General features: G+C 40.9%; 1 protein-coding gene across 2 annotated transcripts; it reads left to right on the top strand.

Moving 5' to 3' along the window:
* Positions 1-7,258: 7,258 nt before the first annotated feature.
* LOC118229157 (elongation of very long chain fatty acids protein 4-like) lies at positions 7,259-15,799 on the top strand. 2 transcript variants are annotated; one of them, XM_035420869.1, is made up of 7 exons: positions 7,259-7,409; positions 8,923-9,013; positions 9,491-9,678; positions 9,944-10,024; positions 12,728-12,899; positions 13,921-14,048; positions 14,490-15,799. In XM_035420869.1, exons 2-7 carry the CDS (start codon positions 8,947-8,949, stop codon positions 14,784-14,786), a joined length of 933 nt encoding a protein of 310 aa, XP_035276760.1. In that variant the 5' UTR covers positions 7,259-7,409; positions 8,923-8,946; the 3' UTR covers positions 14,787-15,799. The 2 variants fall into 2 exon arrangements, with proteins under 2 accessions (XP_035276760.1, XP_035276759.1); XM_035420868.1 differs by having other exon boundaries at positions 7,259-7,470.
* Positions 15,800-16,576: the final 777 nt, after the last annotated feature.

Below are 16,576 nucleotides of genomic sequence, written 5' to 3'. Positions count from 1 at the left end.
GGTCAACAGTTTTAACTTTGCAAATATTAAAGCTGGTGTGATCAGTACTCCAAGCAGCAAAATAAATTAATTAATAAATTAATAAAAATTGTGCAAATGATATTTAATCTGAGCAGGTATGGCTAGGTAAGGCTATTTTCTGTATGAATACCCATTTACACAATCAGTTAGAGCTAAAGGTTAATCTTTAACTATTACCAGAAAAAAATATAGCAGCTGGCAAATATAGCAGTTGGCAATCATAAAAAACGATAGTTACAAAGGCAATTATAGTTATTATAGTGATACAGCCATCAGTGCAAAGAGGATTTAAAAATTAATGAGGGCGCTGGGAAAGTAACCTGTCAGAAAAACAAGACCAGGTCAGAGCCTAGTATATGGCTGTACCTAACACACTTCATCCGGCCGACCAATGGTGTAACTTCATAACTCGGCCGACCAATGGTGTAACTTCATCACTCAGTCACTCAGTCACTCAGTCACTCAGTCACAGACATTTGCATTTGCGGTTCAGCCAAAAATAATGAGCAGTTATAAAAAGGCAGATACTGGGCAGCTGGTTAGAAAAACAATAAGTATCTGTATAATTTTTAAGGCACATTAAATCCCACTCATTTACAACCACTCAGAATTTAACTTCATCCACCATACAAGAGCTCTGCCTTCAGATAGGAGTTATATTTCTATTTGCCTATTTGATGGAATTATATTGATTATGACAAGGACAATTATACAGACTCAACTCTACTTAAAAAGGAATATGAATAGATATAAATGTTAAAGGACAAGGCATCTCTTGTCAAGATACTGATCGGTATTCTTTTCTTTTCATGGTATCTTCTTTTTGGGGGAGTCTGTGACTAACAAATGCATATCTGTATCCCCAATCACATGAAATTAATAGATAAGTGCATGAATCTATTTCAGTTGACTGATTTACATTTATTACCTTTGAGCTCAAAATCCTTGAAATTGATAAGTGTTGCATTTATATTTTTGTTCAGTATAATTGCCATAATTGTGTGGTTATCAGTTTTTAATGCACACCTTCCAGCCAATCAGAATCAAACATTCACCCAGACCATGGTATAAGTTAATGCACCAGTTGACTCATTTCAGACCTGAGAGGCAACGCACAGGGCATCCTATGTAGTCATGTTGCCTATTTTTTCAGAGTTATCTACCTCGGAAATGCATCAAGGGTTTCTTACAGTAAATGGGTGCTGATTAATGAATTAACATTATTATTAACATTAATAATTTAGCAGTGAGTAGAGCTGTCGCCTCACAGCTAAAAGGTGCTGAGTTTCAATCTGGGCTGAGGGCCTTTCTGTGTGGAGTTTGCACATTCACTCCGTATTCCTGTGGATTTCTTCCAGGTACTCCGGTTTCCTCCCACACTCTTTGACAAAGCTAAAGCTCTGCTCTGACACACTTTTCTTAAACTCTTTCATGATCTGAGGTTGTTATACTCAGTCTGTCAGGTCAGTGGCTGAAGACTGGGTTGAGGGTCCCGCTGGTCCACTGTGGGAATGGCATGTTTTGTCTGACGTGGAACAGCTGGCCACATGGCTGGGTGATGTTTTTGGCTACTTCACTAATGCTGAGGAAGTTCTTGTCCTTCTTTCCAACAAAGGCCTTCTGGTTTAGATTTTTCACTGAAACCAACATCTTGTCCTCAGATACTCCATCGTACGTGTTTGCATGAAGAGAGGCTTGTCTTGTTGTGAAAGTCATTTATGAGGTAAGGTTCATCGCAAGGGTTGGGCCTGGGTTTTCCAGAACCTAGCCTTTTGTTAGGAGCAGAGGTAAAGTTGCAGAGCTCAGACAACAAACTCACACAACAATCATCAACTACAACATCACATGTGGGCCAGGTCCATCTGGCTCAGAGTCAGTAAGTTCATCCCACCTCCAAAGCTGTTGGTCTGTCACAGTTCTGCTCTCTGGTTTCATGGTGACCAACGTTGGTTGGTCATAGCAGTGAGACAGGTGTACTTGAGCAGACAATTCCGAGAAAAACTGATTTATGATGCATATTTTTTATATTCATTAATATTCAGTTTGTGTTTCTTATATTGAAGACATATAGTACACTATGGATAATAGTGGATAACTATGGATAATTTTTTAAAATTATTTTCTAAAGCAGTTTTTTTTTATTCCCTCTGAAATTATATAATGGACCTAAAGTTGTAGACTCGATATATTCGACATCTTGTGTTGCATATTTATTTCCTTTTTTATTCAAATATAATTTTTAAAATAATATATACTACAAATATACAGTATATTACAAGTACTGTGCTATATTTGAATTCTCAAATGTGGAAAATATTCACATTTATTATCAAATTATACATTAATTTTCCAAACATAGTCAACATAATATGGGGGGGGGGGATATTGAACATTCCTCCAAACAGAATCTTTCCAAGATCCTGCCCTTGAACATTGCCTGCTTGAATCACACAGTTTTGATTGGGTTCAAGTTTATTTTTTGGTTGATTAGGAGATGTTTGGGATCAGTGGCTTGCTGAAAGATCTGTTTGTAATCAAATTTGATCTTTTTGGCAGAGGGTATCAGGTTGTAAATACTTTCTGAAATTGCATGATTCCATTGACCTTCACATGAGACCCATCAATGTAAAACAACATAACATCAAAGATCCACCACCATGTTTCATAGGTTTTACATTCTTTCCAATGTAAGTGTTCTTCTTCTGATGCCAAGCCCACCAACTCCATGGTGTGCATGGTCAAAAAGATCAATTTTGTTCAAAGGTAACCATAACACCCAGTTCCAATTAAAGGTCCAATGTTCCAAATGTTTATTTGTGTTAGAGGCTTTTTCTGGGAACTATTCCAAAAGACCTATTGGCATGGAGGCGGTGCCCTATGGTAAGTCTGGAAACTTTGTGTGCCCAAGATGCGACTAAATTTGTAGACCTCCAACTGTGGCCCTTGAATTTTTCTTTGAGTCCCAAAGCAGCTACCTCTCTGTGCATGGAGGAAAGAATAATCTTTGTCCTTTACCAGGCAGGTTAACTGCTTTTTGAGTGCTTTTTAAATACCTAATAGTGGAAAGACCAAACAGTGGTATCTCTACCAGTGTTTTTATTTGTTTGAAACTGTTTCCTTACTTATCCTTCAACAATACAGTCCTTTACTTAAACTTTAAAAATGTATCTTTGTTGAATTTTATTTCAGCTAATTATTGTGTTGTGATTAATTGTGAAACATATATTTTGGTTAAACAATATTGCTATTTTAAGTATAAAAGGATGTTATAGTTATATTAAATAGTTTATTTAGCTTATAATATAGCTCATTGCCTGTATTGTTTGTTTTACACAGCCTTCTTTGATAATCTTTCTCAAATTTTGGAGGGCACTATATGTTGAGAAATACATTTTTCAGATCAAATAAAGCAATTAAAAAATATTTCAAATAAAATCTTTCTGCAGTTGTTACATGATTGTCATGATTGAAAGTTCTTCCAGGTTTTCAGATGCTAAGCTTTTCAAATATGTGTGGTCATTTCTTCTAGGGTCATATTCTCCAGTGTTACTAGGGCAATATATATTCAAAACAATGCTTTTCCACATTCATATCTGTGAATGTTTTGCTGTGGATAAGATATCTATTGAGGATCAACATCACTTACAAACACAACCAAATACTGAAAAGTATATACAGTATCTCGATGTGAACAGCACAATTAAACCTGAACTGTTGCTTTAATTCAGTAAAATGCTACCATCTAGTGGCTAGTACATAACTGTCAGCGAATTGGTTCACTGATCTATGCAACTCTTGCAATGGTTCCATCATAAACTCTTTAACTCTTTAAAGCTCGCTATAATTTACTGCAACCTTAATATAAATGATCTGGACTACATAGGAAAACCATATTTCCTCCAGCAGTGGCTCATGAACTTGAAATATAGGAGTCAAAAATCTTACATTTAAGTGATCATTGGCTTCAGTCTGGGGTTTCCACTAGTTTATGTAAACCTTTGGCTTGCTTCACTGCCTAAATCTGTGGAATGTTTACTTTGGAGCGAACAGCCACTTTAACTTTCAAAGACAGAATAGTACTGCGAACAATAACAAAAAAAATCAGCTGTGCCTTTGGATTGCAGTATTGGGGACATCAAAATGTGACCTGCATTACAACCACTGGTATGCCCATTAGCTACATTCCGTCGTCAAGACAGCAGTAGGAAGTGTTCTTAATGGCAGTGAGCTTCTGTTTTTGTTTCATGACAGATTATTACACCTTTAGTTAATATGTTATTCAGTCAGCTGAAAAAGCAGTACACTGACACAGTTTAAATTGAATTAGCTTAACTTATAGTTCTAAATGGAGTTTCTTTCACACTCACAGCCATTGCAAGCGCCCTGCCTAAGGAAGTTATAGACTCAAACAGCAAAAAGAGAACCAGTTTCATTTACATTTACATTGTTGGCATTTAGCCTACACTCTTATCCAGAGCAAATTACAATTAGCGCAGTTAGTGTTTGTTTTTTTGTATGGAAATATAGGATGGATAAAAAAAGATCTGGAAGAGGGGAATGAGAATCAGGGTGGTGGATAGGTATTTCCTGAACTGATTGGTCTTCAGGTTATGGTGGAAAGTAGGGAGGGACTCTGCTGTCCTGATTGAAGTGTTCAGCTTGTCCTACCATTGGGGAGCCGGCAGGGAGAAGAGTCAAGGCTGGTAGGAGCGATGACCAGGTTGTCACAGGGAGGGGAGAGGTGGGCATCTGGCGGCTGCACAGCATAGAGCACAGGTTGGGGTGCAAGGCTGGACCATTGTCTCACCTAAAAATATAATAAGGAGTGCAGCTCCTTTAGCAGCCTTGTACACCGTTTTGAATCTGATGCGGGCATCCACCGGCACCCAGTGGAGGGAATGCAGGAGGGGGTGACATGGGAAAATTTAGGAAGGCAGGCTGCAGCATTGTGGATGAGCTGAAGGAGCTGGAGAAAGTGTGCAGAAGCTCGGCCCGGAGGGAGTTGCAGTAGTCCAGCCAGGAGATGACTATATCTTGAACCAGGAGCTGTGCAGCATCCTTGGTGGTCTGATTTGGTGGATGATGTAAAGCGCAAAAATATGCAGGGTCGCGTTATGGCAGCAAATTGGGCCGTGTAAGACACTTGACTGTCTAGAGTCACACCAGGACTCCTGTTGGTCTGGGCGGGAGTCACTGTGGTTTGGTCGGTGGAGATGGAGATGGAGAGGTCCTGCAGAGGGCAGGATTTGCAGGGTAAAAGAGCAACTCAGTCTTTTCAAGGCTTAGCTTGAGCTGGTGGGCTGTGGGCAAACTGGAGATGTCAGCAAGGGAAACCGAGATGTGTGCCTCAACCTGTGTGTCAGAGGATGGGAAAGAGAGATAGAGTTGAGTGTCATAAGCATAGTAATGGTAGGAGGAGAAGTGGGAAGTAATGATTGAGCCACTTTTTTTTCTTTTTTCAAATATCCATTTAACAAGACATAACATAACATAGCATAGCATAACATAACATAATGATGAGAACAAGCTATTTTCCCAACTAAATTGTACCTAGTGCTCTGATTACCTACAGGCTAGCTAGTATCTTACACTGTATCAAGCCTGGTCTTGAAAAACCCCAGAATTTCTGCCTCTACTATTTTTTTTAGCTTCAATGAAAATTACCGCATACATATAAGAAACCTTTATATTTTAAAATATACAAACAATATTATGAATTTTCTCATTAAGAGTGATAACACTATAATCACATGAGCCGCAAATGCATCTAGAATTGCAGTGTTGTGACAATATAAATGCCATAAATTTGATTTCAGCAGCATTTATGAAATATAAAAGTTGGGAATTACAAAATGTCAGCACAGACAACATGACAATACTTACATTTGTATGATTACACAAATAAACAAAATAAAATAAAATGGCAAACAAAGCTGTGGAATAAAAAAGAGCTAGCCAAAGACGGCAGTGGCAAGGAACAACTTCCAGGAGGGCATGTAAGAAAAATCTTTGGAGGAACCCGGGTCAAAAGGGGGAGCCCACCCGCCTCTGGCCAGCTCAGGGTATGGGTCCATTGGGACAATCGTGGTCAAGTCCTTTTTTCATCCATCTAATCAGCTCAGGACTGGTTGTATGCAAACATCCTGAGTTTGCGTTCCTGGGCTGGGGTGGATCAAAGTTGGGTGGAGGGAGTATGCAGCAGGCTTGGCCCTGGCTAGTAATTAGAGGCATTAGGCAATTAGGCATCCCACCCTGGTGGGAGAGTGAACTAGAAACAAGTTAGAGAACTGCTATGGGTGGCAAACAAAGACACTACATGGACATGGCAAAAAATTCAACTTAACGTTGCTGTCTGGTCTGTGTGGGGGAAAGGACAGATACAGCCTGGACATAAAGCAGACACGGAAAACCAAGACACAAGATACAACACAGTAATGTTCTAAGTGGGTTTACCTCCAATTTAAAGGCACTGTGAAAATGTTTCACCCTAACAGTACTCGCATTTTGCCTGTACTATGTTACGTTACATTCTATTTTCAGATGAGTACTGGACCTTTGGTCCAATTCATCTATATTTATTATACATTGCACAATCTCATTAAACAGGTCTGATGGTTCTTTCAGGTATTCTTGCAACATGTATGTTTCTCTGATAGAATACATGCAGTCAAATCCATTTTTTTAAATCATAAAGCATTATGTTTACTGCTGAATCGTACACATTCAAAGCATCTGGCGCATTGCCCTGGGAGGGTAGGCTTTAGATGACAAGCTTGTCCATGCCGTAGATACCTCCTGTGGTCTGCCTGTGTCAACTGATAGAATATGATAGAATGGCTGTGCAGGTGAGGTGAAAAGAAGCAGATGATGGGATTGCGATGAAAAATGCAGTGGGAATTCTAGACTATGTGAAAACATAAATATGTATGGTTAAAACAGGTTTTTAAAAGTATATAATCAACTGTCAAAATGTCTGCATAGTCGGTTTACAGAGCAATGAGGTTTTCCTACACAATGCTATGTTATGTAATCATAACAAAATAATTAAATCATTATCTCTCGTTTTTGCGCAACTATTTTTCAGTGACGCGTCATTACATATTTAACTGCACTTGAACGAGGGTCTAACCCCCGAAAGCTGATCACGGAATAAGCTGTGAGTTTGCTGTCTTGTCTGTCGGTTTTCATTCTCCGCATGCGCAGTGCCCTCTCCCTGCTCCGCTATTCGTGGGATTGGAAGAGGCGCAGCAGCACTGAACACCCTCGAGAGCCCGCGTGCAATATCTTTTTTTTTTTTTTTAGATTTTGTTTGCCTTTGTTATTTTGCCAAAATCGTGGCTTTTCTTAAACTAAATAAGACGTATTCTGCTGCTCTATAGCAAGACAGAGTAAGTGAATTTTACATGACCTCGCACCGAGTGTCACTAAGAAGATTTCAGTCACCATAAAGTAAGAACGAACTTCTTTGTTACAGTTGCTTTTGTATATTTGCATACAGTTGCACATTGATTTCCTATCCATTTTATTTTAGTCACTCAGTGATATTGTAATCCAAATAGATTTTTATCACCAGTGATTATAAAGTGTAGATGCGTTCATTTATATTGAGTTCGTTTGGACCATTTTTTTTAGTCGTACCCGAGTTTAATCTCTTGTGCATGTGCAGCTCCCGGATACATCGTTTGTCTTGCATTTCACTTGTTTCACTTAACAGAGTTTACTGTTTCAGTGACGAAAGATCTGTTGGAATTTTTTTTTTTTTTTATGGGTCTCTCGTGGAAGAAATAAAACAGGCTATCCCTTTTTTTGCAGCGCATCGACCGGTTAACTGTATATTCATCTGGTAGCATTTGGCCGATGTTATGTTAAATGTATTCTGCATCCGTCTGATTGTAAAACACAATCTAACTGCTGGTGACTATTCAGATAGGGATTACATTTTTACTACAGATAAAGCCGAACTATTATTTCTCCTGTTTCATGTCATAAAACTTTTTTTTTTTTAAAAACAAAGAATTAGCATTTCAATATAGGTCGTGAAATATTTGCATTTAATCTCGTAGATCTGTTGGAATTAAGCCTCTTGACAACTCCGCGAGAAACCTGCTGACACGCGCCTTTAGCTTTTGTGTGCAGCGGAAACCCGTGCACAACCGGTCTGGCTTTCTTTTTTTTCCTTTTTTTTTTAACAGAAATTTGCGTGCACTCTCTCTATTGTAAAAATCGGAACGCATATGTTACTGGGTTAATTGCAGGCTATTACTGGATTATTTCAATGTGACCAATAATCCTTATTTTGTGTTTAATTCTATTCCACTATTCTATTTTACTCTTACACTACAAATAAATAATTCATCTGCATAGAAAACGGAGACGGCATTATTAAATATACATTATAAGGATATTTTTTTCTGCCGAGGGGGTAGTGATGGTACAGAGTTTGTTTGCTATGTATTATGTAGCAAAAAGTTTTTTTTAAAATTATGACCAAGAATGGAATGTAGATCTACAAAACTTATTTGGAAGGATTACTGTTATTGCGTTTGGAGCACCCTCAAACTGGAGACTGTCTATGCAATTTAACAAATTATTCTTTTAATGCAGGGATATTTATTAAAATTTCTGAGAATTTAATATGGCAGATTTTACAGTTCTGCTTATGTCATTATAAGAGAAATGTGTGTATTTATGTCTCAGTGTCTGGAAGACAAGATTAATAAAATTGGTGGATTCGAGCAAGTTGCATGCCAATTACAGTTTGCATGTATGTTTCAGTCAGCACTTGAGCCTGTGCTGGAGAGCAGTTACTATTGTGTGTGTGTGTGTGTTATTTTAACTTGTATCAAAAGCGGCATGGTTTACAATGGTTAAATGCATTTGTGCTTTCATGTTTATTTGCAGGAAAAACAAGACAAAGCTGGAAATATGGAGATTGTAACCCATTTCGTAAATGACTCAATAGAGTTTTATAAATGGAGCCTTAGCATAGCAGGTACAGTTGTTCTTGTTTTCTTTATAGGAAAGTGTATCGACAGCATGTAGGGAATGTATCAGTATGTGCACACATGGGATTCTCAGAGCTTTCAGATTAAAGACCAAAGCATCAAGTGGGGCTACCGAAGGACTCTCCCAATTGCTAGCAGATTAAAACAGCGTAATTGCCTGCCCTTTGCTAATGCTGGAGTGAAATCATACTTCCCTTGTTTGGTGGACCAGTTAAGAATACACTATATCAATATCACATTACACTTTAGTTTAAGATTCACAGACATTATGCTGCTGCATTCTGCACAATGTTCAGCCCAGTGATTAATCTCTGAACTGGATGTTCCTCCTTTTGTGGTTCATCTCTATCTCAACACCAGTGTTGGATTTTAGATGTGCATATTGCATTGTGTGTGTCTCAATGTGTGTGTGTGTTTATTCATGCATATGCTTGTGTGCGTGCATGTTTTCTCTGTCCCTACAGATAAGCGTGTAGAGAAATGGCCTCTGATGGAGTCTCCTTTCCCTACTTTGGCCATCAGCATCCTCTACCTGCTCTTCCTCTGGCTGGGGCCTAAATACATGCAGCACAGAGAACCTTTCCAGCTGAGGAAGACCCTGATCGTCTACAACTTTAGCATGGTCATCCTCAACTTCTACATCTGCAAAGAGGTGGGGTTTTTGCTAAACAAGGGAAGACTGGGCATGGCTGGGATGTTATGATTTAAAAAAACAGACCTTATCTGGTGGGAGTTCAACTTTAACCATATTTTGTCATCATCTGTATGCATAAAGATCTGCCATCTGTATGCATAAAGATCTGCCAATGTCATGCAAGAATGCAAATGGAAAGTGCATAATTTAGGTTTGATTGTATTAGTAAAGCAATTGTCTCTATATATATATAAATGCATATACCTCTGTATATCTCTTTCAGCTCTATCTTGGCTCTAAGGCAGCTGGTTACAGTTACCGTTGTCAACCTGTTAACTACTCCGATGATGTAAATGAAGTGAGGGTGAGTATTTCCTCTAAATCCCAGATAAAAAACTGCCCCAGTCTGAGGAGAAAAGGCCATGTAGTCCTGCTGATGATTTTTGAATGGAACCAGCCTCAAGGCATTCTGGAAAAGTCCCCGGATGGCATGCAGAATGAAACCTTAGGAGGAAGCAGACTCAAGGAAGTTGCATGCGCCACTGTGCTTCTGGGGTGCTCGTGTGCTAAGGGTCAGGGGTCAAACTGAACAGCTGTCTGCAATTCGAGGAGGCGTGCTGTGGGGAATTATTACTGCAGCTCCTTGTTCAAATGGGAAATGGAGGAAAGCAAAAGCTTCCTCAAATAGTGACTCTTCCTGTGGCATCACACAAACTGTATGCAGGCATACTTAGCCATTAGTCTTTCCAACTAAACTCAGTAAGAAATTTATATACTGTTATTAAAATGTATTGAGTGTAGAGTAGATGGCACTTGGCATGCATGTTGATTGTTGTATAGATATACTGCATGTTTCATTTGTTTTATTTAATGTTGTATTTCAGCATAGATACACTTGCCTGGGTCTGATTAGATGAGGGTGGAGTGCAAGTCAGGGATGAGGCTTTCTGATGAAGGCCAGCTTGGCTGTCGCAGATAGCAGTGGAGGAGGGAGCTCCGTCGGTCTCGTTGGAATGGACGGGGGAATGCGAGCAAGATCATTGGAATAAACGGGGAATGCCAGCAGGATCATTGAAATGAATGGGGAGGCGCACGCTCCAGCGACCGTGAAAAGGGGGTGAATGGCGCAGAGGGCTGGAGGAGAGGGACTCTCTCTGCCGGCCCTGGCGCCGGGAAGAGGCCTCCCCGGCTAATTAGAAGCTTTTCGGTAAGCGGCTTGAGAGGCCCAGTTTTGCGAGGGTTTATACGATCACTCCTGACCTTACAGCCGAGGCAAGGTTGAACTGCCTCCCAATCTGCTCCTGACCTAGGCACAGGCACAGCGCAAGAGCGCGCCTGAGTCAGAGCGGGTCCACAGAGAAACACCCGGAGCAGACTGCGCCCAACCTAGCAGCCCAAGCCTGGGGGGCTGTTTCCTTTATGGAGCACAGTCATTATTAACAATTTTATTTTAAGGACTGCAAATATATCAGCTGCGGCCATGTTTTATATTATTTTTAATTTGTAGGTCAGCCATTTTATTATATGTGTGTTTGTAAGAGAGAGGAAAGAGGGAGGGCAGACTGCTGTGTTTCTAAATGACATAAGATGGGATCAGCGTTCACTGCAGTATACTGAGAAGGCATATGATTTAGGAAGGCATTTTCTGCTTTGACCTTTAATGCTTCTAACAAACTTGTTCATACGAGGCGTTGTCTGAACACATCGGGCAGCGTAGTGTTCATACCTTTTCTGAAGTAGCTAAACTCGAAGGTGGGATGAGAGGCTGTTCCTTATGGAGAGGGGTGGGATTTTCTCCAAGAATTCAGTGACTTCTGTGTCTATAATCGCAATGCAAAGCCATACAAATGCGCATGTTGGCGAACAGGCAGGCAGTTTTTCTTCGAAGTTGTTCATGTTAGTGGTCTTTTTCTCCTCATCCTCCTTCTGATGTTTACTGGTGGTTGGCAAACAATATTTTAAAATGAGAAAAAATGAAAATTGGTGGGTCGGCACTTCTTTAGGTGAGCATTGTAAAGGAACGATTATATGACGTCTGACTTCGGTAATAACAGTAGCCTAATAAAAATGTACCGTTAAATCAATAAAATAATTTAGACTAGAGTCGAATCTAGAAGGAATGATGAGGCATGTGTTTGACTCCTTGACGTGTGTGTCAGGCAGCATGTGCGTGATGGTCTGATAGCATTGCAGCTTGTTCTGATGTACTGGGCCTTGAATAGGCTGAATAAATTGCATTTAGGTTTTATATGCCGTGTTCTGTTCTGCCAACTGTATGAAGCAAAAAGAATTTTTCCAACGAAAAATTGACGAATCAGTATATCTGCGCACGGGTGACCTGCTGAACAAGTAATATTTTCGAACTGAGCAGCAACAGTCCCGATTTGATAGCCTATTACCGTATATCATATGAATTAAATTGCAATTAATTTATCTGTATGATGTTGTGGATATATTTAATAGTCGTATTATTTTATAGGTTCCACCTGTAATCAAAGAGAATCCACAATATGTCAACAATGGTGCATAAACATAAATAGGCCAAAATAAATAAAACCACTATGAGAAAATAACGTAGGCTGTGGAAAGTGGGCGTGGACTTTGGAATGTCGATTTCGGAAAGTTGCAATAAATTTCAGATGTAGTCTTCCTATTTGAACGTAGGAAAGGGGGGTTTCTGCTCTCTGACCTTCCGAACAGCAGTTAGGATGAAGCATGCAGAAGCCTACCTCTGTTCAACGCTTTTTCAGCCCATCCCCTTGCCTTACTGTGGCTTGGGGTAGGTTCCTGTTTCTCCAGAGGACAGGTTTTGGGTTGTGATTTAAGGAGGTGGTACTGTTTATTAAAACTCAGCTCATAGTTAAGTTTCATCTCTAAGGCTCTGTCCATAATGCTTTGTTTGAACTGGAGGCTATCCTTCACTCTAAACAGCCAATCACAACGCCAATGATGCAACATGCAAAACTTCCTAGAGCCTTCTTCTTCAGTAACCATCTGAAAGTCTTCCTTAGGGTAGATGAAGTGTTGAGCAGGCATTCATTGGGATGAGTGCTTCTCTCTCTAACAGATAGCGGCAGCTCTGTGGTGGTACTACCTCTCAAAAGGTGTGGAGTACCTGGACACGGTTTTCTTCATCCTGCGGAAGAAGTTCAACCAGGTCAGCTTCCTGCATGTGTACCACCACTGTACCATGTTCATCCTCTGGTGGATCGGGATCAAGTGGGTCGCTGGAGGACAGTGTGAGTACCACACCCGCATGGGTGTCTCAGGGTGAGGCAAGAGACAGGGTTGGGCAGGTTCAGGGTGAGGCAAGAGGCGGGGTAGGGCAGGTTCAAGGTGAGTACCGAACCCATGCAGGCAGGCAGGGAGGGAGCAGTGTGACAACCATGGGCGGGGCAATGAGGGGTCAATGTGAGTACCAAGTTGGTGGACACAGGCCTCCTGGAATGGGACCAGGGCTGATTTGAGGCAAGAGGGGTGGTGAATCACAAAGTGCAAGTGGAAACCAATCCCCTCCCTAAAGAGCTAACGCAAGGGTATGAGCTCAGCTCTGCCATGATGCAATTACCTCGATGTAACTACAGTATCTTGGACTCGGTGTAGTGTGTTAATGGTGAGTATTCTGTTTGCAGTGCTTGCTATTTGTGGTACAAGGGAACCTTGACCAGAAATATGGTTTCATCGTGCAATGTCAAAACATCATTTTCATATTTCAATTTTGGTGTATGTTTTAGATTGGCACAGTTTTTTGTGTTCAGTTTATGATACATTACATACTTACAATGGTTTCTAATGACCCGCTGGCATTAGAGTGGTTGTGTAAGGGTATCCAGGGGTTTATGGGTAACATGGGGGTCTCAAACTCCAGTCCTGGAGAGTTAGAGGTTTTTGTGATTTCCGTTTAATCAGCAGGCAACTTAGGCCTTGGGAAAAAGGTGCACAGACCCGTTGGCTAATCCGTGGCGTAAATCAGGCACTTCACTGCAATATAGCATGTCAAAAACCAACAGAGGTCGCAGCCCTCCAGGATTTTGCGGAGTATGAGATCCCTGGGTTAATGCAAGGAACTTCAAAACTGCTTATACGGCAATGTTTCCACTGGCCATACATAGGTGAGATTAGTTTTCTAATTCATACACCATGCACCTCTGCACTGTGGTCAGGCCTGCTCAATGTGACCGTGCACTGTGGTCAGGCCTGCTCAATGTGACCATGCACTGTGGTCAGGCCTGCTCAGTGTGGACCCATCTCTCCCTGCAGCCTTCTTTGGTGCACACATCAATGCTGCTATCCATGTCATCATGTACCTGTACTATGCTCTGGCTGCCTTTGGACCCAAGATCCAGAAATACCTGTGGTGGAAGAAATACCTGACCATTATCCAGATGGTAAGAGAACATTTGGCCATGTAGAATACAGTAAGATAGTCATTTCCCTTGAGAGTGTTTACACACAGTCAAGTAGAATACAGTCAGATAGCGGAATTTTACTTTAATAAATGCATGCAGGACATGTGGAATACAACCTTGTAGACTAAATTCTTCCCTGGGCTGTTAGTTTCATAGTAGGGGGAATTATGCGAAAAGTCATTACGCAGCAGATAGAAGCATGAAATTTGGTACGTATGTCCCTTGGGTGATCCTAAGACATCCTAGAAGGGGTGCCCAAAAAAACCTTAAACAGGAAGTGAGTTACTGAAGAAATTCAAATTGGCCGCCTAAACAGTTGGCGGTTGACTCAAAAGGCAACTAAAGAACCTCATAAAAGCATGAAATCAGGAGATGTTAGGGGATGTTGCACGTTTAAAGGTGCATCTGGCCGGTTTTCAGATCCAGTTCCATGTGACGATCGGACACGCCGCCCACTCCCTCTACATTGACTGTGACTTCCCCCAGTGGATGCACTGGGCTCTCATTGGCTACGCCGTCACCTTCATTATCCTCTTTGCCAACTTCTACTACCAAACCTACCGCCGCCACCCGCGACAGGAGCGCGCCCCCAAGGGCGGCAAGGCCGTCGCCAATGGCAGCTCCGCGGTAACCAACGGCATCAGCAAGGCGGAGGCGAAGCAGGCGGCGGCAGAAAACGGGAAAACGCAGAAGAAGGGGCGATCAAAGCAAGAGTAGGGGGGATGTAGGCATGGGCCAGCCTTGCTACGGACACCTGAATTCCACATTTTGGAGTCGGGGAAGGCAAGCAGACAAAGGGCGTGGTCAGATGCCAGGCCTCCGAAGGTTCTTTGTAAGTTTAATTGTGACCGACTTTTGTGGAGGAGAGGGTGCAGCGGGGATTAGGGGTCACGTGTTCTCAACACTTTCAGGATAAGATTCCCACAGGACATTGCACAAATTATTATGAGCAAACAGGTCTATTGAGGGTTAATTCTCAGCTCCCTCTTTTTACAGTGCTGAATTGGGAAAGCACTGTAAAGAGAGGAGAGCTACTGCCCCCCCGAACCTTCTCCTCCCGAAACCGTGCTGTCAAGCAACAACATACACTTTTAACCTAACTGTCATTTTACCCATTGGATTTTAAGTTTCCTCACGTTGAAAGTTTTTAAGCAGTTGAAAGTTGTTTGCTCATGGAAGCTCGCTAAAGAGAGGTGTGGGACAGATGAGTCGCGTGTTTATGCACCCCGAATGAGCATTCCATCAAGAGATGACCGCCGCTATTGGTCGTCGCTCGGCACTTGAGCTGTGATGTCAGTAGGACTGATCAGATCCCTGCCTGGCAGAGAGACAAGTATCTGATTGCTCAACAAATGGGCGGGCCTGTCATTGGTCCAGGTCTGATTGTCAATGGTGTTCTCTCTGCAGTCACAGGCCATGGCAGTGTATGGGGGCATTGTGTAGGGCCCATTATTGCTACTCATGAGATGATGAAACTTGATATTTATTGAGAATTACTTGTGTGGCTGCTATCATGCCAACAAACTCATTAGCCTGGGTGAGTTGGGTACCTCCTAAAACTGTATAAACGCTGGTAGAGAAGCACCTCCTGGTATTTTTTACAGTTTGCTTAGTGTTGACGTCTGTGTTCAACACATAGAAATATATCATAACTTTATTGAGAATGTGCATATATTTCCCTTGCAATAAAAAGTGATCCTATAACAACAAATAAATAACATGAAATGCAATTTATCATTGCTAGATTGTTATTGTTAATATTTATTTGATACAAAAATTATTTTTATGCAAAGTCATGTGTTTGTTGTTCTTCTGAATCTATGATGGAAGGGAGAGGAAATTGATAAAGAAAATACTGTGAAAGATGATTCTAGATGATTGTTTTGCTTATTGTCAATGTAGTCTTTGGAGGCATTGACTCAGCAAGCAATTCGGTTCATGTATTTCCTTTATTTGCCATACAGTTTTATATTGTAAGTATTATACAAATATTTAATAATATTTAATTAAATTGTATATGATCTTATACATATGTTGGGCCAACGGCTCTGCAAAAGGTCCCTTGAAGTAATGCGGGATTCTTCAGTTTGAGCAGATCCAGGTTTTGTACTTTTACGTCTGATAGCTTGTGTTGGAAATAGTGGTTATTTTTGTAATCATAGAAATTCAGGGTAATATCTGTGTGATTTTGAGTATTTAGGATGCTGGAAAGTTTTTGACCATTCCAAAGAAGAGTGGCAAGTGTCCAAAAATTTGAATAGAATTAGAAATGAGAAAATCCTTTTAATCCTGGAGGCATAAGGAAAGCTCCGTTGTAGAAATCATCAATGATGTGTGGGAGGTCTAGTGAGTCTGCATCTTCTCTGGGAAGTGTAATGAGTCTGATGAATCTGAATCGTGGAACTTTCACTGCCCTTTCACCTATTTCATTCATGCGGACATTTTGTCTGTGAGGTTGAGCATGCTTGACTGTGTTTCAACTCATTTGGAATTCAGCAAGAAGAAAT

Source organism: Anguilla anguilla, chromosome 6 (genome assembly GCF_013347855.1).
Source record: "Anguilla anguilla isolate fAngAng1 chromosome 6, fAngAng1.pri, whole genome shotgun sequence".
NCBI classification, from domain to species: domain Eukaryota; kingdom Metazoa; phylum Chordata; class Actinopteri; order Anguilliformes; family Anguillidae; genus Anguilla; species Anguilla anguilla.
This window is presented reverse-complemented; position numbering and strand designations above follow the sequence as displayed.

Bases quoted from the DNA above. Each gene is read 5' to 3' on its own strand.
- LOC118229157 (XM_035420869.1), top strand. From the start codon at position 8,947: ATGGAGATTGTAACCCATTTCGTAAATGACTCAATAGAGTTTTATAAA. The intron at 9,679-9,943 runs GTGGGGTTTTTG...TATCTCTTTCAG, and splicing joins ACTTCTACATCTGCAAAGAG to CTCTATCTTGGCTCTAAGGC. The intron at 12,900-13,920 runs GTGAGTACCACA...CTCTCCCTGCAG, and splicing joins GTGGGTCGCTGGAGGACAGT to CCTTCTTTGGTGCACACATC.